The following is a 22,407-nucleotide window of genomic DNA, read 5'->3' as shown; positions in this document are numbered from 1 at the left end:
TGTTCAGTTTGTCCAGCATCTAAACTTGAAATCCAGCAGGTCTTTTAAAAGCATGCTGTGCATAAAATCTTCTGCGCATACAGTAAAACACCATTTGACCCAACATTTGTCAGGCCTGGAAAGGGCAGCTAAACGCCTTTGTCTGCAGAGAAAATACAAACATAACTGCTCTTTTAGTAAACCTGCACATCCCTCTGTCCTGTCAGATACAATCCCCACTAAATGAAAACCCATCATGCTTTGCATTCTCAGCCTTGATTGGAGGGTCGATGGCAGATTCAGGCAGAGGTGCAGGAAAGCAGCGGGAAACGTGAATCAGCTGAGTGATTGGGCTCTATATCTCCTGCTGTCCGGCAGTGTGTGATGCTCTCCAATGGGACGCACCGCTGCTCTTCTGCTCAATAGAGCAACTGCTGAGACACCAGGCTCTCGCTGGAGATCGATGCTAGCTGGACTGTTCTGCACACACAGGACTTTACATCCCATCTAACTTTGAGGATGTGTTCCAATCGGATCAAGTGGCACATTTTATCAGAATCCACAAAGGGAGGATGATTTTTGTGCTCTGTGACTGAGAGATAAACTTTAGATAGACGCTAATGTTTGCTGTCCACTCTGGAGAGACTGTCATAATCACATAGAACATTTAGCGATAAGCAGCCCGTCTTATCAGTGTGTTACCGAACAACCCTCTCAGCATAGGATACTGTTATATGATACAAGAGCAGTATCAGACCATACATTTGCTGTTGAGATTTCCCCTGGGCGTATACTGTAAATCTGTACTGCAATCAAAGACAGTTGACAAAACCTAATATTGATTTCACTTCTCCACTTTTCAGGACAGAACTAAATATTTGATATATTTGGAGTGAAATGCTACTCTTTACAAAATAGTATACACTGTGTAATGGCTATAATAAAAAGTAGTATCAGTATGGTGCACTATATTTACCTGTAAATGTTTCAAATAATTGTATGCTATAAATTGATGGAACAATGCCTACATTTGGGAGAATTCACGCAAAAATGAAAATTCTGTCATTAATTATTTGTTCCACACCCGTTAGACCTTCATTCATCTGTGTAACACAAATTAAGATATTTTTGATCAAATCCAAGAGCTTTCTGATTCTGACCCTGCATATCGCTTTAATAAGTGGTGTCCAATAGTCATTTTATTTTATTTTTGTGCATAGAATAATGCCTGACTTGACTTGACTTCATCACATACTACTGTCAAAAAAAAATAATAAAAAAAATACAACACTGAAAATTGCCATACGTTCCACAATAAACACTGCAAACCTAACAAATATAGTACAATCAGTATGCCGTTCTGATGATAGGTTATGTTCAAAATACTATTTTGAATTATTATTTAAAATACCATCCTATACTTTTCCTGCATTATATACTGTAGTATGCATACTGTTTTCTGAATGCATTAAATACCAACATGAACTACAAAATGTGCAATTTACAAGACATTTTTACACAGAAAAATTGAATTTGAAAGACGATGACCATTAGTATTTCAGTATTACATATAATGATAGGTAAAAATTAGATAGCCTGAATGCACTATAAGTCGTTTTGGATAAAAGCTGCCAAATGCATACATTTAAATTTAATTTAAATTGTTAATTTAACATATATACCATATATTACAAATAAACATTTTGAATTAGCTTTCATTTTTCGTTTTTATTTTTAGTATTTATTTGTGCTTTTGTCATTTTGATTGTATTTATTTTAATATTTCTGTTTAGCTTTAATTGATTTAATATTTTGGTTGAAGTACTTATTTTGTTTTAGCTTTACATTAACATTCATTCTTTGGATTTTCATCTATTAATAACATTTTAATTTTATTTCTATTTAAATTATATTTTAATTGAATATTTGAATATGTTTTAATGGCACCACTGATAATAATAACTGGCTGTCACTTATCAACATAATGCCTGCAGTTCCACTTACTATTTTAAAAGAATAGTTGGCAGTCTTTATTCAGGGCAGTTAACACCGTAGACACTGCGAGAGACACTCAAATGAGCAGGTTAATGATCTGGACTGGAGTAAGGCTAGCTTTGCTCTTTGTGTGGGCAGACGGTGGCAAGATTTCAGCGGTTTGACTGTAAAGTGACCTGGGGAAATGGTACGTGAACAAATTCGACCTTAAAGAAGCGGAAGCTGGACAGGACGCGTCTTACTGCGTGGGAAAAGAAATCCCACAGTTCTCCAGGAGAGATGATGAGTTAAACTGTTTGAAGTTAGGCAGAGATACAGCCGATTGGCTCGGTGAAAGGATTCTCTCCATCTGGTTCAGCGATGAAGCCAAAAGCAGCTCGGTCAGATGAAGAGATGAAAGCTTATTATTTTTGATAGATGGTTCCAGTTTAAAGCCTCCAGGATAACATGACCAGCCTGAAAGGGTCGTCAATGGGTCTTGTAAAGTACTAGTGGCCATTGTAGATCATCTGTGAGCCTGAAAGAGCTTGTGAGTGCACTTTGTCTAGTGTGAGAGCAGCATCAAATAGGGTTTTTCGCCTGGTCTGATCACATCTGCTATGGTTTCCGCCCTTTCTTTCCTGCGAATAAACTGAGCCAAGATTTGATGGAGCATTTTGCCCCAAAATGACTAACGAGGGCCATTCAGAAGTGAAGAATCGGCTCCATTTCATGCATGTGAATATCCAACAAGATGCTGAATTGGAATTTCATTTGGAAATACATGAAGAGGATTTTACCAAATGAAAATTCAATCAACAGTTTTTTTTTTTTTCTTTTGGAGGTCACCAGGTCACTTTATGGTTGTTCACTAGTGGAAAACTTCCGCTGTATATGTGTTTCATAGATTTTTATATAGATTTATATATGTTAACACGATTAATGTTAATTTTTATTATTATTAATAATATTGAATAATATACATATTCTGTTTATTTACAAATATTCATGTGTGAATTTTTATATATCCTATAACAAATGTATTATTAATGTTACATTGAATGAAAATTATCTTTGTATATTAATTTGTAACAATAAAAATTCTACTTCCTGAAATTCTGTTTTCTGCAAATTCGATTCAGATCCAGCAGTTCACTAACTTCTTAATGGCACTCAGTCCTGCAAACTACAGTACATTACATGCAACATTTATCACGTCTGCAGTCTCCATTTTCCTGCCTCCATATGTCAAATGAGAGTCAGGCTAGTCCTTCACTCAATGAGAAACACAACATGCCATTCTTATCTCTGTGGCAACGTATCAAGCAGATTCCAGGCCTGCAGGACTGTGTTTCCGTCAGCTTAGACCTCCGCCGTTCTCAGGTTCAAGATCCGATAGTGAAATCTCATTCCTTCTCAAACACAACACATTTGGGGATATTTCATCCGGTTTGTGGCAAAAGAACTAGGGGAAATTATATTTCATTGCTTTGGAGTTAAGATACGCACTTTGTTCTTTGGCTGACCTGAAGGTTTCATATTCGGTTGAACAGAAGCATCGGGCCGGGTCGTCAGGCAGACCAACCTGTTCGTCTCAGAGAGCTGGCTTCTGATTGGATGACGGGGTTGATGCAGGTGATTGATTGGCCGGAGCGTGTTGTTGAAAGGTGCACTGCAGTCACATGATTTATGCAGGGATTATCTATCACAGCCTCATGTGGAAAAGTAATGGCACGTGTGGATATCGATCCTATCACCTTTCCTCTGGGAGAAGTGGAGGACAGACATGCGGTCTGTTACCCTCATGTGCGGTGAGTTCATCATTAATGAGTCTCTTTATGATGATGTCCTCACAAAAAATACACCATGACTACCAGAGTTTATGACACCATAAACACCATAACTTCTACTGGTATTTTGATAATTTATTGTCAAATTTCCGAATTTTTAAAATGTATTTATTTTTAATTTTTTTAGTACAAAAAATATATTTTAAGAATATATAAAAATTATAATAATTATATTTTATTAGTAATATATATATATATATATATATATATATATATATATATATATATATATATATATATATATATATATATTAATATGTATATATGTATGTATGTATGTATATAATTTAATGACATTAATAAAGTATGTAAGAGATGTTAGAAAAACATAATTAGAAGAGATGTAAGAAATGCGTCATTTAATAATTATCTCTCTCTCTCTCTCTCTCTCTCTCTCTCTCTATATATATATATATATATATATATATATATATATATATTAATATAATTAATAATAATATAATTAATATAATATTTATGCTACATATGTGTGTTTGTGTGAATTTTAATAATATATATAAATTATAGTAATTATATTGTATATGTATATAAAACATTAATTACATCTGTGTATGTTATATTATATTATATTATATTATATTATATTATATTATATTATATTATATTATATTATATTATATTATATTATATTATATTATATTATATATGTTGTTATGTGTGATATGTATTAATATATATTATTTTAATATTATGTTTATATTATAATACAAATTATTCACACAAAGCAAACATCAGTTTTAAACCTGCAGAAATATGTAGGATATATATTTTTGTGACATTCTCACTCCTGTTAGTGTTTTTTTTTTATTCTTTTTTATTTTTTTTATGGGAAATTAGAGAATATAGATGGAGGAAGTGTTTGCCCAAGGCTGAATTGATATTGATCAAGAACATAATTCCATTGTCTTCAGTAAATACACATTAATGTCATTCTATGTTTGTCATGCGCTATACTCAGTACTAGCGTGCCAACCTTCTTTAACGCAGTCCTCGCAGATGCACGTAAGAGGGAAAACAGAAACATCCTGGACAGGAAGACAGGGTGGAGGAAGAGCAAATGAAGAACATTCTGTTTGCTTTCCGTGAAAGGGCACGATAATCTTAATCAAATCTTAATGAGGGAAGCTGGCAGTCCAGTCAGGCCCACTCATTCCCCGGCAGGCTGCGTGTCTCAGCTGTCCCTCCCACGCCGCGCTCGGGTCACTGGACCAGCAAAGACCCTCTCAAAACATTCTGTGAGCTTCACAGTTTACATCTGATTCCATGTAGCAGCTTTATCATTGACTAATCAATGCACTTCATTTGCTGTCGCCTGCTCTATTCTTACATTTTGGGATCTGTTGTTTTTTTTAAAGAAATTAATAGTTTTATTCATCATGGATCCATTAATAAGTTGATCAGAAGTGACAGGAAATACATTTATTGTGTTACCACAAAAATAGTCAAATGCACTGTTTTTAAGCATGATAATAGGGTTAATCATAAATGTTTCTTGAGCAGTAAGTCCTCAAGTTAGAATGATTTATGAAAGATCATGTGAAACTGAAGACTGGACTTATTAAGATGAAAATTCTGCTTTGGTCACAGAAATAAATTAAATTTTAAAGTGCATTCAAATAGAAAGCTATTGTTTTCTATTGTAATATTTAACAATATTGTTGTTTTTACTGTATTGATTTAAGAATAAGAGACTTCTTTCAGATATATTACAAAATTTGGAAGACCCCAAACAGTAGTGAATACACCACTTAAAAACAAATCAATACAATAATAATAATAATATATTATTATATAATAACAATTCCTATACTGTTTTTTTTTTTTTTTTTAACATGAGATACTTTTTTCAAAACATTTAATGTTTAATGTAAATTTAATTAAATGTTACTGATCCTGGAATTTTTAAACAACAGTGAATATAATAAATTGCTTCTCAAACTTTCAATTCAGTTGTATTATTTTAACATATTTGACATAAATTAATGATAATTTAAAAGAAGCGGTAAAATTATGCTTAAATTGTGTTGAAATATTATTTTATTTAATATAATAATGTACTTTAAATCTTCCAAAGTACCTGGAATCCTTCATGGACCACCAGTTTGAGAAGCTCCTGCTCCATTCGATTCTGTTCAATTCTATTTATTCTGCATGTTTAGTTAATATATTCCAGTTCTTCTCTTTCCGTTTGTTTATTGAGTTCTATTTCTCCCTTCTCTTCTATTCTGTTCTCCTGCTCTTTACTATTCTCCTCTGCTGTTCTTTTTAATTCATCTGTTCTGATCTATCCAGTCTGCTCTGTTCTGATTCTAATTTGTTTGGTTTTATCCTCTCTGAGATGAATCCTAACCGTTTTCTAACGGTCGTTTTGCTATGTTCTTCTCTGATGAATCTTGCAGGCTCTTTTTCTCTCTCTCGGTGCTGTTTTGCAGCCTCAGGCCCCGGCTACGCTCTGATTGGTTTTATTGGCAGTGGTTCAACACTTGGATGTCAGCTTCCTGGTGGCTTTCATAATGAAGATGGTTCTGCACATAAATGATAGTGGAGCAATTTCCTTTTCATTTAATCGGGAGGAAAGCAGAGTGCCTCTATAAGTGTATCATTCCGTGTCAGAACGTCCAGCACTTGTATATTCATCACCATATCCCCTTTTGAGGTTAAAACAGAACAAGGGCAGTTTAATGTAGAACAGAGTAACTTAAGGACACTCTCAAGAGTGTAAAATATAACTCCAGAAAAAAGAAGAAAGAAAACAAGATGTTTTTCACGGTAGAACAGTGAACAGTTTTAGGTATTTCAACTGATTATTCACCCTAAAATGAAAGTTTTGTCGTCATTTACTCATCTTCACATCTTTCCAAACTATTATGTCTTTCTTTCTTCTGCTTTTTTGTCATTTTTACAGCTTGACAGCTTCTGTCGACATTCACTCGCATTGTAAGGGAAGAGAAGACATTGTGCTTGACATCTCCAATTGTGTTTCACGGAAGAAGGAAAATCATAGGGTTTGGAACGACGTGAGGATGACTAAATGATGACAGCATCTTCATTTGTAGGTTTACATTTCTTTAAAGCAAGATGCACCTTAAAGGAATAGTTCACCTAAAAAGGAAAATGTCTTCATCGGATTTGGCAAAAATTTGAATTATATGACTTGCTCACCAATGGGTCCTCTGCAGTGAATGGTTGCCGTCAGAATGAGAGTCCAAACAGCTAAGAAAACCATCACAACAATTTACAAGTAATCCACACAACTCCAGTACATCTGTTATTTTGTTTTGTCCATCAGTTATTGAGGCTGTTGATTCTGGTCATAATCTATAATAATGCTTTCTCCAATGAAAAAATATCCATTCCCTGTTGTCCTTTCACAACAAAATCCACTGCCACATTTGTTTAGAACTTTTTTTGGGCCGTTTCCTCTTGATAACGGAGCCATTTGGATTACTTGTGGATTATTGTGATGTATTTATCACCTCTTTGGACTCTTATTCTGACGGCACCCATTCACTGCAGAGGAGCCGTCGGTGAGCAAGTGATGTAATGTTACATTTCTCCAAATCTGTTCCGAAGAAGAAGCAAACACGTCTACATCTTGGATGGCTTTAAGGTGAGTATACTTACAGGAAATTTTAATTTCTGATCCCTTAGTAACCACTGTACCACAGGAACAGATCTTCACACGAACCATTTTCATATTTTAATAGTGAAGATTATGCAATCAGTGAGAGGAGGAAGAGTTGTTCAGGTCTTCTAGTGAGAGGAGTAGAAAAGGCAATCGATAGGAGAGAGAAAGGGAGAGACTGAATGTAAAATTAAAAACTGAGAGAACTGAATTCTTAAAAAAAAAAAAAAATTATAACCCCAAACTTTTAAACCGTAGTCTGTAGATATTTAGCTTTTTGTCTTCATGTCCTCTATTTGTTTTATTAACCAGAGGTGCGTTTCACAAAAACATAGTTGCTAACCTGCAACTTAGTTGGTTGGCAATGGGAAATTGTATTGCAACCAACAAAGTTTCTAATTTAGTTAGCAACTATGCTAACTATGCTAACAGGTTAGCATAGTTGCTAACCTGTTAGCAACTTAGTTGGTTGGCAATGGGAAATTGTATTGCAACCAACAAAGTTACTAACTTAGTTAGCAACTATGGTTTTGGGAAACGCTCCCAGTGTCATTTAAGACAGCTTCATTGTGTCTGTTGTACAACAAAAGTGTAATGTTCCTCCTGAGAACCACTGAGGAACCCACCATAAAAGTATTAAAAAGCAAATGAGGCAGAGTGTTTTGTTTATGAGCCCAAGCTGGCCACACGCTCTCCTAAACTGCAGTTTTTACTCTCCCTCGCAATTAACGCCGCTGTTTTGATGAACGACATCAGCGTGAAGCAGATGTAAGTTTGTGGGGCCATTATGGTTCGGGGTGATAACCTGTACGGGAGTATAATAAGCAGACAATTTCTCCTTGTTTGTTGATCATTAGTGGTAATTAAGACTAATCTCTCTCTGTTTTTCAAACTTAGCAGGAAGTGCATTTGTAGCCATGGTGACTGTTACAATCTCAGCATGGCGTGAGAAGTGTCTCGGTCCTGGATTTGCAGTGATTTGTGGGAAGTTTCCTAGTAAATGCTTGGCAGTGACACTTATAGAGGCTCGAGGTCCGGTCCAAACAAAACACCCTCGTGACATTTCATCGAAACATCGAAGGATGTTCCGCCAGGGTCAATGCTTCGGCTCCCTTTAGTGATAATGGCTTTATAAAAGATTTAACAGGCTTTAGCATCACAGTCCTGTGGCCTTAGAGACGGACTCTCTGCTCATCTCACGTTAATTGATATTATTATGAGTCCAGAGCTTCAGGAGATCTTTAAGGGTTCAGAAACGCCTGCTGAGATCTAAACTGAACATTTTGGGGGATGAAGAGATTACGTTTTATCTCATGACGAACTGGTGGTGGGCAGCACTGGACACCCACCCATAATGCTCTGTTTGAGAGGGAGAGGAGCGCCACCTGCTGGTGGATGTGATTATTGGGGTGCTAAATGTGTGGGAGTGGTAATGAGGTGAAAATGAGGTGTCATACAAATATTTTATGCTACTTTTTTTCTGGTGTCTTTTCATAGTTAATATCTCCAACTGAGTGAACACAAATCGCAGTTGTATTTGCCACATGACATTCTGAGGGAAGATTTTCAACTATGCAAGTGTATGTAATGTACTGCAGTCAAAATTTAATATTTAATATTTTTGTAAAACAATAAATATATTATTTTATTATTATTGTTTTTAACCTTTAATCTTCTATGCATACTAAAAAGGTACTATGTCTATTTTTTTTTTTTTTTTTTTTTTTGGACATGATACCATGACAATATCATTCCTGTTTAGTCATGTAATGTGGCATTACCATGGTATTTTTCAAAAGTGCATTACCAAAATATTTTTTGAAAGTACTTAATACTACTTTTAGGATGGATGCATTAAATATCAAAAGTGATATTAAAGACTTGTGCACTGTTACAAAAAAAAAAAAAGTATTTTAAAATATATAATAAATAAATGAAAAAAAAAGGTCACAGAAAAAAAAAAGGTGATAATATCAAATGTTCTTTTAGCAGCAAATCAGCATCATGTGACTCTGAAGACTGGAGCAATGATACTGAAAATTCAGCTTTGCATCACAGGAATAAATTATATTTTAAAATATATTAAAATAGAAAACAGTTATTTTAAATTGTAATGATTTTTTTACAATTTGTACTGTATTTTTTATTAAATAAATGCAGCCTTTAAACATTAAAAAAAAAATCTTACCAACCTCAAACTTGGAGTACCGTGATTTTATTATCTAATGCAATGGAAACAGCTTAGTACTTGTTTGTATGTGTAGGTAAAATCAGATCAAATCAGCAAATATATATATATATATATATATATATATATATATATATATATATATATATATATATATATACACACAACTGCTCTTCATTAATATATATATATACATATATATATACAGTACAGACCAAAAGTTTGGACACACCTTCTCATTCAAAGAGTTTTCTTTATGAAAATTGTAGTCACACTGAAGGCATCAAGGGCTATTTGAGCAAGAAGGAGAGTGATGGGGTGCTGTGTCAGATGACCTGGCCTCCACAGTCACCGGACCTGAACCCAATCGAGATGGTTTAGGGGTGAGCTGGACCGCAGACAGTGCTAAGCATCTCTCGGGGAACTCCTTCAAGACTGTTGGAAGACCATTTCAGGTGACGACCTCTTGAAGCTCATCAAGAGAATGCCAAGAGTGTGCAAAGCAGTAATCAAAGCAAAAGGTGGCTACTTTGAAGAACCTAGAATATGACATATTTTCTGTTGTTTCACACTTTTTTGTTATGTATATAATTCCACATGTGTTAATTCATAGTTTTGATGCCTTCAGTGTGAATCTACAATTGTCATAGTCATGAAAATAAAGAAAACTCTTTGAATGAGAAGGTGTGTCCAAACTTATATATATATACTTATATATATATATAAATATATATATACATACTTGCATGCACACACACACACACACACACACACATATATTTAATAATTAAGAGTGTCCTGGAGAGATATTGTGTACTTTTATATTTATTGTTACTCACTCCAAACATCAAGTGAGGCACAGGAGTTTGAGCGTTCACACTTCTACCAAACAACACACTGGAGGCAGATAGCACTGTGTACAACAAGACAAGTGACACAAAACAGTTTCACAGGAAACAGTGCAGAAAAGAGCTGTCCGTTAGCATGAGATGTTTAGCTGTGAGTCTGTGCAGGTCATTTCCAGTGACTGAACTTGTCATGGTACTGTTTCGCCTGTACAGATGTTAAAACAGATTCGGTGTGACACTCACATAACATGTCAGTCTGGTATATGAACCATCAAATCTCAGAGTGTTGTGAATGCAGTTAATCCAGTGTTTAAAATATGCTTCAATTATACTAAAGTCAACATGAAATGACATTCCCAACCCATTTAATATATGTGATATATTTCTCAGTAAAACAGGGAAGAACTTCAGGGAGTCCCATTGGGAAATGACTGGATAGAGAAAATGGTACATTTCTGTACCAGAATGAAGCCCAGGATATAAAAGTTTCGATCACAAAGGTAATGCTTTTATTTCCCCAAAAACTATAGTTCTGTTCTATCTTGGACATAAGCTTAACACATTTCCTGTGTGGATAAAGTTTCATGTTGATGGAAGATTGCCAAACATTTCATGTTGATATAAAGCCATAAGCCATAGTTTTGCCATGAGAATTAATCAAACTGCACATTTCTGTTCACATTTTTGGGGTCAGTACAATTTTACTTCTGAAAAAAAAAAGCACAAGCAACCTTGGTGAGCATTAAAACATTAAACATTCAAAAATATTCAAACATTTTACTGACCCCAACATTTTTTTAACAGTGGAGTGTGCATAAATAACACTGTTTTTAATAAGGTTTGATATACAATAGACTCATGAACAGGTCATCTGGTCACATGACATCCTCCTTTGAAGGGGTCAATGAGGTCACATGACAATTAGAGTTCTGACTCAACTCTTATCCATTAAAGAAAACAGGACTGGAACCTTACAAATAAATCTTTGAGTCCAATAAAGCAGCTGAAATGTCACCTTATAGACAGGCTGTATGCTGGCCAGGTATTGTGTGCATGATTAGAAACAAAAGGCTGAGAGTTTACCGTTACTGTGACATTAAAAACTTTGGTGGAGTTACATGATGGTGACCCTCTCAGGTGAAACGTGGGCAGCGGGTCTCTCGTGGTTGGTGCGGCTCTGATTGCAGTCTAATCCACGCCTGATCCGTTTCAGCTTCCGGCCCACACAGGGAAGCAGCAATACCACTTTTCCGATTATCACCGTGACCGGAAGAACCAGGGCAAGGACAAAATTGGGTGGCATGTAGAAGCGATAAGAGTCCTCCAGAAACGCCCGCTGCCAGCCGAAGAGCAGAGCGTGGAACGTGCAGATGAGCAGGGCGATGTAACCTAGAGTGGACTGACAGGATATAGACGCCGTTTGACATCTTATTTGTCTGAGGATCGAAGAACACTCAAGCTGCGAGATTGGAGGATGGAGACTGTCTTACCTGGATAAAGCTAAACTCTCTCCAGTTGAGTGTGTTGTGCACCGATGGAATGGAAGTGACAGCTAAGAGAGAGAGGAGCCCCAATCCCATGATGCCGAAGGAAACGTACATTTCCACTCTCCAAACTTCCTCCTCATTCCACGAGTTCTCTATGTTGGCATGCACCTACATAGAAAGAAAGAAATAAGATTTGTTCATAGGATTTTTTTTTTTTAAATGTACATTTGTATTTTATTTGACTAAAGCATTTACATTCATGCTACTATACTCTATACTTATACATACTTTACTTATACAAACATTAATGTAAATATGAAATTATGTGAAATGTATGTTGAACATCTATTTTACATAGTTATTTTAAATAACACTTAGTTATGAAATTGTATAAGTTTTGTAGCATTTGGTGCATAACAAATATATAAAGACCGAGGAAACATGTTTTCATTAGTAGTATTATTATTATTAATATTATTATGTGTGTATGCAAATTATTAACAATATTAGTATTATTATTATTAGTTTTTGTATCAGTATGTATGTATTGTATTTAACTATATATTGATTTTCACATGATAATTATCATCGTTGTTAATTAACAACGATTATTAATTATGCTTAGTATTAATACTCTATTAATTAATCTCTATATGTATTTATGCATGTATTTTTTACTTTACTTACTTCACTTTATGATTATTATGATGATTACAATTATTTAACAATGCATAATAATAATTATTATTATTATATTTTAATATCATTGTATCTCTATGTATTCATATATGTATGTATTCATATGTTTATTTTATATTTTATTAAGTATTATTATTATTATTATTATTATTATTATCATTATTATTATCGTGGATGACAGGCTGATATAATGATTATATTATGAAAATAAATCTAAATCTGAACTACATCAACCGAAATTGCTAATACATTTATTATTAATAACTGGTATTATAATAATAATAACAACAACAACAATAATAATAATAGTGTAGTTTCTATTAATATCTGTTTATGCATTATGCATTTATATATTTTTTTATATTTTATTGTCATTATTATTATTAATTATTTTGCTGTTGTATCAGTGTGTATTTATTTATATATTTATTTACATACGATGATTATTATCATTGTTATTGTATTTTATATACATGTTATTGTTCATGTATTTATGTATGTAATTATGTATATATGATTATAATGACAATATGATGGCAATGAAAATAAATAATAATATATTTGCACAAAAAATATAGTTTATATTAATATAATTGTATCTCTTTTTTCTATTTATGTATGTATTCATATATTATTATTATTGTTGTAATATTAGCCCTCAAAATATAAAATCCAGAATAAAAGTATGAGGAAACCAGACAGTGGAACTGCTGGCTCTCACTGGTGTAGAACACACACAGACCTGCTGATAGGCCATGTTGAGCATCAGGTATCTCTCCGAGCGTCTCATGGGCAGGCAGAGGCTGTACAGCACGTGAACACAGCCAAAGAAGAAGCTCAGCAAGCCCAGCTGTTTGCGGCTCTCCAGCCAGCCCTCCAGCCAGAGCGGGAAGCGGCGGTACTTCGTCCCGTAGATGAGCTGGTACACAGCAGCAAGCTGTCCTGCTAAATACACCAGCGCTAGCAGAACGATAGCCACTGCAGGCAGCGTCCTGTTCACGATCTCCAGAGGAATCTTGTAGAAAAAACTCTGTCTGGTCTTCATATAAGGATGGATAATGTCCCGCACAAAGGAGTAAGCGAAAAAGAAGATGGACAAGGCGACCGCGGTCAGAACGGGTCCTTTCCAGGCGGAGAAGAGATGCAGTGGCATATTCTCAATCTCTTTGGCAGAAGAGAGCGCACCCATGTCCACAGGGATGAAAGTGAGCTGACGGGCCAGTTCAACGAGCTGCTGTCGAGCTTCCACTGAATTACTGCAAATATAGACCTGTAAAAAGAGATTACAAGCAATCAATTATAGCTCCTTTCAAAACCCACTCAGGCTGATTTATTGGTGACCAGATCATTGTTGGCCAATTCCAAGTTTAAAGTAGATTGGGAATAGCAGATTTTCAATGTGGTCTCAGACTTTAGATCCCAGTGTTATTATGCATGATCGTTTACAGTAGGAACAATTCCCTAGAACCCATAACTAGAGTGGAATTAATTCACTGGGTTTATAAGGTTTCCAAATTAGACTGTGAGATAAATGCAAGTTTATGGCATGGCTGTAATGGATCTTTCATTGTGATAATAAAAACTTTTCCTCTTTGAGCTTATAGAGTTTCGCAAAGAGGGTAGATCATCTGTATGGAAGCATATGGGTAGCATTATTCAATTTGGGATGTAATATGCAAAATGACAATGCAATATGTAAAATGGCAATGCATTTCTGTATTTACATTTACATTTTCCAATACATTTGTGCAACGTTTGGTGCAAAATGAAAATGAAAATTAAATTACATAATTTTCATTTGCCATTTACTACACCAGATTTAATATGTAAAATGAATATTAATTTTAACGCTTTATAAGTTGCAAAATTAAAATGAAAATGTATTACAGAAATGATTAGATATGTCTAACATGTTAAAGCAAAAACTGTGGCAAAATGATCATTTAAATGCTATTTTTCTTAATTGCATTAACACTCACAGTCAAGACACTTACGATTGCATTTTCATTCGGTGTCCCGCAATGAATGTCGAAAATTAAATGTGCACATTGAAAATGCATTCCGAGCCGATCACGTGTCCCCGCTCTCGCGCCACGCCAATCATTGTGTGAACAAGGCGGGGCTTGCAGAAGGTCAGAGACTCACATCTCAAGAAGAGGATTCAATCAAGTGAGACAACATGGACAAGACAGTTGGTCCGTGTATGTTTTGATCATTTCGGTTTATGGCTTCAATATTTCATTCGCACTTGTGGGCGGAGCTGAAACGCTGCTTTCATCTGATTGGTCGAATCGGATATATATATTTGGAAATAAATATAGTTAAATTTATGAAATAAAATTAAATAGGATTTTTTGGGAAGGTAAGCCAGTTATACAAGCAACATGAGTCGGACGAGTCTAAAGATATGAGCTGAATTGGGTGAAACATTTAAGTTCTAGCCTGTATCAATTACTCTCATAATAAATAATAATAATAATGTTAACTGTATTTTTCGGTATAAGTTGCATCAGTCCAAAAATACGTCATGACGAGGAAAAAAACATATATAAGTCGCACTGGACTATAAGTCACATTTATTCAAGACCAAGAGAAAACATTACCGTCTACAGCCGCGAGAGGGCGCTCTGGGGTAGGCTACAGGAGCACTGAGCAGCATAGAGCTAATTTTACTATTTTTATTTAGAAATGTAACTATATTCATTTTTACAATTATTTATTAATGTCACACACACACACACACACACACACACACACACACACACACACACACACACATACCTAGTGCCTTATGACTTAAAAGATTAGAGTGGTAAATGTTACAGACATGGAACTGTTCAGTCTATTATTGATTTTAATTTCCACTTCACTGTTATCCAAAGGGACAGAACTATTTGCACTGTTTTTATCAGTGGGACAATAATCATACAATACTACAACCTAGAAATAATTTGCAGGTCTCAGCAGCACGAATTATGTGCCCAGCTACATCTGATTCAAATATTATGCTAATTAACAGTGAGCGTAGTTTCAGACATTTCAGTGCTTCACTCGCACTGACTCTTATTTTGCCTGAAAGAATGACAAGACCGAGCTGAAGGCTGTCAGATGAAAACCGATCCGATAATTCGACCAATCAGATGAAAGCAGCATTTCCGCTCCGCCCACAAGTGCGAATGAAATATTGAAGCCATAAACTGAAATGATCAAAACATACACGGACCAACTGTCTTGTCCATGTTGTCTCACTTGATTGAATCCTCTTCTTGAGATGTGAGTCTCTGACCTTCTGCAAGCCCCGCCTTGTTCACACAATGATTGACGTGGCGCGAGGGCGGGGACACGTGATCGGCTCGGAATGCATTTTCAATGTGCACATTGAATTTTGCTACATTCATTGCGGGACACCGAATGAAAATGCAATCGTAAGCGTCTTGACTGTGAGTGTTAATGCAATTAAGAAAAATAGCATTTAAATGATCATTTTGCCACAGTTTTGCTTTAACATGTTAGACATATCTAATCATTTCTGTAATACATTTTCATTTTAATTTTGCAACTTATAAAGCGTTAAAATTAATATTCATTTTACATATTAAATCTGGTGTAGTAAATGGCAAATGAAAATTATGTAATTTAATTTTCATTTTCATTTTGCACCAAACGTTGCACAAATGTATTGGAAAACGTAAATGTAAATACAGAAATGCATTGCCATTTTACACATTGCATTGTCATTTTGCATATTACATCCCAAATTGAATAATGCTACCCATATGCTTCCATACATCTGTTCATCATTCAACATTTACTTTCACTGGCTGGAAGAGCCATGGGTCTCTGCTAATACGAGGAGACATAATCCTCATCATCATCTTCATTCCTTGGACACCAAGTCACTTCAGGATTTTTATTAGCATGCAGAGGACTGTATTTTGTTTCTGACCCACAGCATTTAGCACACTGCTGAACACTGCTGGTGATTTTTGTTGTATTTTATATACTGCAGTTATAAAGCAGTAAAACTTTAGCAAAACTAAAACTATTTAAAAAAAATTGTTAAATGAAATAAAGTAGATCTATGTTGTTGAAACAAATTTCAAGTATTTTGTCGTTAATTGAAATAAATCGCTAAAATGACATTTCAATATTAGATGAAAAACTACAATTAAAATAAGAAATATTGCCTTGTCAACTTAGTGAAACAAAATAAATCTAAATACCAAAATGTTTGGAAATAAAACTGAAATAAAAATAATAAGTACAATTTTAAAAAGCACATACGAGAATAAAAGAACAAATGAAACATGAAAACTAAAATTAAACCTACTTCAAAATATTAATAAATAGGTTTAAGTAATCAATTACTAAAAATTAAACTGAAATAAAAATAAATTAAAGCTGAACAGAAATACTTTTTACAAAATAACTAAAATTACAAAAGCACATATCAAAATTGCTAAAACTAAAAATGAAAACAAAACTAAACTAAAAGTAACTTTATAAGTTTTATATTTATAAGTTTAAGTAATAAAATTACTTAACATAAAACTGAAATAAAAAAATTAAAGCTGAACGGAAATATTTATAGTAATAATTACAAAGGCACATAACAGAACTAGGACTAAAATTGAAAAAAAAAAATAAATAATAATAATATAAGTTTAAGTACTGAAATTACTACAAATAAAACTGAAATAAAAATAGATTAACGTTAACTAGAAATATTTAAAATAATAATAATAATTACAAAAGCGCAATAATTACTAAAAATTTTAAATTAAAACAAAGAAATGTAAGCTACTTCAAAATATTAATAAATGTTTAAGTACTAAAATATTCAAAATGAAATTTAACTAAACAGATTAAAGCTGAACAGATATATGTATAATAATAATAATAGTAATAATAAATACTAAAGCATGTCACAGAATAACTAAAAGTATAAAATGATAACATAAAAAAGCTGCTTCAAAATAATACTATATAGGCCTACTATAGTACAGAAATAATACATAAATTGCACTGGTACTATATAGACTTTGAATGAGTCCAGGTTGAGACACTGTTTCTTGATACACCTTGCACAGACTGTTCTGAAGCTCTGAACAGAAACATTTTGAACTGTGTGTTTTACCTGGCCAAGCTTGCTAAGCCTGATTATTTACTTCTGCATGTTTAAAACCTTTAGAATTTCCTGAGTCTTGTGGCTATGGAAGTACTCTGAATTTTGTACAACGTACCTGTCGACTGGAGTCTCTGGGGCCTGACTGCATGGCCCAGGACGAGATCACATTGAAGCCTTTGACCACAATGGATTCTGGGAATAGGGACGCTAGGTATTCTGCATTTGATTCTGGATACTGGTTGACCCGTCTGTTGTTGCTGACATCCACCAGTATTTTTCCAGCCAGCAGGTGTTTGATGTCCCAGAGAGAGGAATAGTGCTCTCGGCGAATGGCCAGGAACACGATGTTGGCCTTCCCCACTGCGTCCTCGTGATGGGTCACATCTACCACGTGCGGGAACGACTCGGCCGCTCTTTTGGGCTGACGGCTCCCCACCACCACGTGAAAGCCGCTGCGGAGCAGCCGCAGGGTCAGGCTTTTGGAGAAGTCTCCAGAACCGATGATGGCGACCGTGGGCTTGCCCGGTCCCTCTTTGGACCCGTTCTTCAGCCCGTTTGGTAGGAAGCAGACTTTGGTGCTGGCCGGGCTGCTGCCCAGCAGTGAGATAGAGTCCATTTTCAGGCCCGAAGCACCTCGTACTGGATCTTAAGACACTTAAGGAATAATGATATGGTTAAAAAAAGACAATCTCTTTAAACTTGTCAAGAACAAATAAATATTTCCTTTATTTTGTAGAAATGTGTCCGGATAGCATGATTTTTATTATTGTATTACATTTATTTACTATCAATGAGAATCGAATGACAATCATCATTGAGAATTAAGACCATTTAAACTCGCAAGTACACTATCTGGATACAGTATTGAGAATTGGGTGGGAAACGGTTATTAAAGGGGTCAGATGATGCTGCTAAAAAGAACATTATTTGGTGTAATGAAATGTGTTTATGCTGTTTAAGGTTAAAAAAACACATTATGTTCCACATACTGTACATTATTGTTTTTCCGCCTTCTGAAATGCATAGATTTTTACAAGGTTCAGCGGTCTGAAAAGCGACGTGTGCTCTGATTGGCCAGCTATCCAGTGCATTGCGATTGGTCGAATACCTCAAGCGTGTGACGGAAATGTTACGCCCCTTTACATATTGTGATTCCATTGAGACATAAACACAAAACCCATTATAAATGTGATATAAGCATGATTTCTAGTCGTGTCCTCTTTTTGAAGGCCAAACAAAGTAGTTTTGCTTTCGCAATGGAACAACGTCACACACCACGGCCTTGAGTGACTGAAGGCCGCTCGAAAAACAGCGCGTCTGGCGGAATTTTACAAAGGAGCGTCTGTTGGGCTTGCAGCAACCACATGGGCTGGACCCGGGCTGGACTTCACTTCGTCCGTGGTGAAAGCCGATCCGGCGATCCACAGTGCAAAGTTTATGTACTGTATTTTCTCAGCAACCAATACGGATCAGCTCCAGGCATGATGAAGCGGATAACATCCTCTTTTGGAAGGCCAAACAAAGTAGAATTCACTTTCACAGTGAAACACACTGCATCTATACGACGTGGCGGCGGCAACAACAATACTACAATGAGAATAAAAGTAACGCCTTCTTTCTGTGTGAACATCTGGGCAGCGTTATGCAAATCTTCCCACATAATGACATAGAGATGTGGGGGCGTGTTAGAACGAGCCTTTTCGGGGGGCATGGACGAGTCTTGACTTTTTTTTATGAAGAATCTGTTTTTGGGTTTGAGACTTAAGTCTTTTTAACTTTACAGATCTTCTTTATGCATCAAAAGCTTGTTACACTCCAAAGAGAAAGGAAAATTTTAAATCGCATCATATGACCACTTTAAAATAACAATGCAAATAATAATAATAATAATAATAAAATACCAATAATAATTCAATATTAACTATATAAACAATAATAATATTACATTAGATTTAAAAAAATATATATACATATTAAAATCCACAGGTTGGATGCATGTAAGGCTTCCTCATAAAAACCTGTTTTAAAATGTGAAAAAATGCCCATGAATACAGAATCGAATAGAATGCCATGACTTTGTAATCTCAGACTAGCTGTGTGACCTGTTAAAGAGTATCGAAGGTGAATGTTTGCTGGTATTGATGCAATATATATTACATAAGGTATCATTCTTTATTCATCAAAAAAAGAACAGAAACAATATTTAACCTATATATTTATGTAATGTCAGGGGCTGGTTGCTGTGTGAATCACGCATGATGATGGTAGAACAGAACATGACGCACCCGATGTATATGTAATTGCGAAAAACATCTCAAGGTTATAACGTTACCTGTAATGGAATCTGCCGTGACACCATCGAGCAAACAGATGAGCTGTGTGTGTCCCTCCCCGGTGACTGCTTCCCCGCACTCTGCTCTGTCCGTTAGATTTGCACTTACACGGAGAAACGGCGAATCTCTTCATCGAGCAGCAGCTGATACTGAACACTGTCTCCTCAAGGGGCGCGTGGAGGCTCAAAGAGAGAATTCTTCATTGAGTCAAATGTAAAAATTTAGAACGCTTTTCATTTCACTGGAAATATTAGTGCGCGTAACAGAGTAATCGTTTTAATCTATACATTTTGTTGGTATTGACCCTCACATACAAATGGAGATAAGTCTCAATAATTTTTTATAAAAAACGATTTTGAGAAACCTTCATTCGTTAATCATCATACGAACGTGGTTTGTTCATCCTACTCAGCGCTGAGAAAAACAACAGTTGCCACGTGACAAGTGTCGTCATTAAATCATAAAAAATAAACTGATATTGTCTAACAGCCTTTGTATTAAATAAACCCAGTTAAGAAATTAAGTGGGAGAATTACTATTTAGACCGGTTCGTTTTTAACAATTTATTAATAATTTCCGAGCCTTTATACCTTCTACTAATCATAAACCAAGATTCACGATAATCTGCCGTTCTTGTTTTTTCTGTTTCTGTGTTCATGTTGGAGTGCTGCAGCATGTTTCTGATCTTCTGTGTGTGAGACAGCCTCTGCAGCAGGATGCACCTCTGGGTTGATCTAGGCTGCTAACTCAGTATTATAGTTCATAATAAAGCACCACGACTGAGCAAGACATGTTTAAAAGATGTTTATATAGGCCAAGATGCTGATTTTGAAGATGTAGTACAGGCAAATAGATTATGTTCATTTATTTTCATGAAAATTCAACTATAGACGCTTTTAGAATAGTGCTAATGCACATAAAATAGGCTTTATCTGTTAAACATTTTAAATATGCAAATTATGCAATATCATATTAAATATGCAAGTGATAGACCCCACAGAAAATGACTTAATAATGTGTTTCTGTAATAATGTGATAAATAATCCACAACCTCTTCTCATAACATTGTTTATTTAACAATATTTAAATATTTAACATGCATTTGGGAAAATAAACTAGTTTTGTGCCTGTTTTAATTCAGGTTATGTTTGATAAAATACCTCAGAAAAAAAAATGACTAGCAATATATATATATATATATATTTAATAATAATAATAATTTAATTCAGTTGAGCTTATTTTCTGATTTCTGGTGAATTTCACATCACAGGTGAACAATGTAAATACAATGCACTGCGCAAAAACCCTTTCAGCCAAAAACTGATGACATTTTCACGTGAGAGGGATTGAAACAATTCATTAAAATTAAAACCCCTGCTATTATGGGCTGTGCAACAGATTACTGGAAAAAACCTGATAATAATGAATGACACATTTCACCATATCTCAGTGCTGGTACACATAAAGATCAAAACAGACAGTATACTGGTTTAGGTTTAATTTAACAGAAAGATAGATAGATACTATAAATTAGGTACAATACAAATAGACTGTGACATTTACTGCTTGACTTTGTGTCAAAATCTGTGACACCTTAAGGTCCTATCTTTGGCAGGAGTGTGGACAGAGAGAGAGCCCGGAGGAAGAGCATGCTGACGACAATGTGTCAATTTCTCCAAAAATAGTGTCTACGCTCTTTCCTCCAGTCCTTTGATGAGTTCACACTGCTGTTTACCCTCTTCTTCTCCATCTTCTGTGAAGCAGCAGGACATCAGCTTCAGGCCTGCAGATACAGCATGTTGTTCCTGACCACAGTGGTGAAAGTCACTGACTGTGAGACGGGTAAAGCTGCAGCACATCCTGGAGGAGGTCAGAGGACTGTCATATGACTTGCTGAAGATGTTAGCAGGATTTTAGTGCATAGTTCGTGCATTGCATATGGTTTGTTTCTGCACATCTGCAAAAGATATTTTGAAGGACATTAATGTGTGCTCCATAAATGAAAGTTAGTCATACAGTTTTTGTGAAACACAAGTACTGTAAATGATGACAGAATTTTCCTGTTTAAATGTTTCTTCCTTATCTGCCTTGTCCAGATTGTCCAACAAATATTCACCAGCTTTGTTTTTCACAAATCCCTAATTTTTGTTTTAGTTTCTGATCCTCAATTTAAATAGGACCGTTAAGAATATGAGTAATTTATTTTTTGGGGGGTGGGGTTGGTAGTGGACATCAGGGAAGGAGTGACTTTAATTCTGCGTTTGAAAACTCACTT

The 22,407-nt window shown here is 35.0% G+C and overlaps 2 protein-coding genes across 2 annotated transcripts in view; both read right to left on the bottom strand.

The window, feature by feature from the left end:
• Positions 1–22,407, bottom strand: part of cubn (cubilin (intrinsic factor-cobalamin receptor)) — a 226,603-nt gene that overhangs the window by 89,003 nt on the left and 115,193 nt on the right. The gene's annotated exons all lie outside the window — the stretch shown is intronic.
• On the bottom strand, positions 10,445–20,302 carry steap2 (STEAP family member 2, metalloreductase). Its single transcript, XM_052596765.1, has 5 exons — positions 20,132–20,302; positions 17,915–18,453; positions 13,414–13,941; positions 11,976–12,140; positions 10,445–11,884 (listed from the first exon to the last, which is right to left on the bottom strand). Exons 2-5 carry the CDS (start codon positions 18,413–18,415, stop codon positions 11,600–11,602), a joined length of 1,479 nt encoding a protein of 492 aa, XP_052452725.1. The 5' UTR covers positions 18,416–18,453; positions 20,132–20,302; the 3' UTR covers positions 10,445–11,599.

This window comes from Carassius gibelio, chromosome B24 (assembly GCF_023724105.1).
Source record: "Carassius gibelio isolate Cgi1373 ecotype wild population from Czech Republic chromosome B24, carGib1.2-hapl.c, whole genome shotgun sequence".
Lineage (NCBI taxonomy): Eukaryota > Metazoa > Chordata > Actinopteri > Cypriniformes > Cyprinidae > Carassius > Carassius gibelio.
The sequence above is the reverse complement of the archived record's forward strand: the minus strand, read 5'-3'. Positions and strand labels throughout refer to the sequence as shown.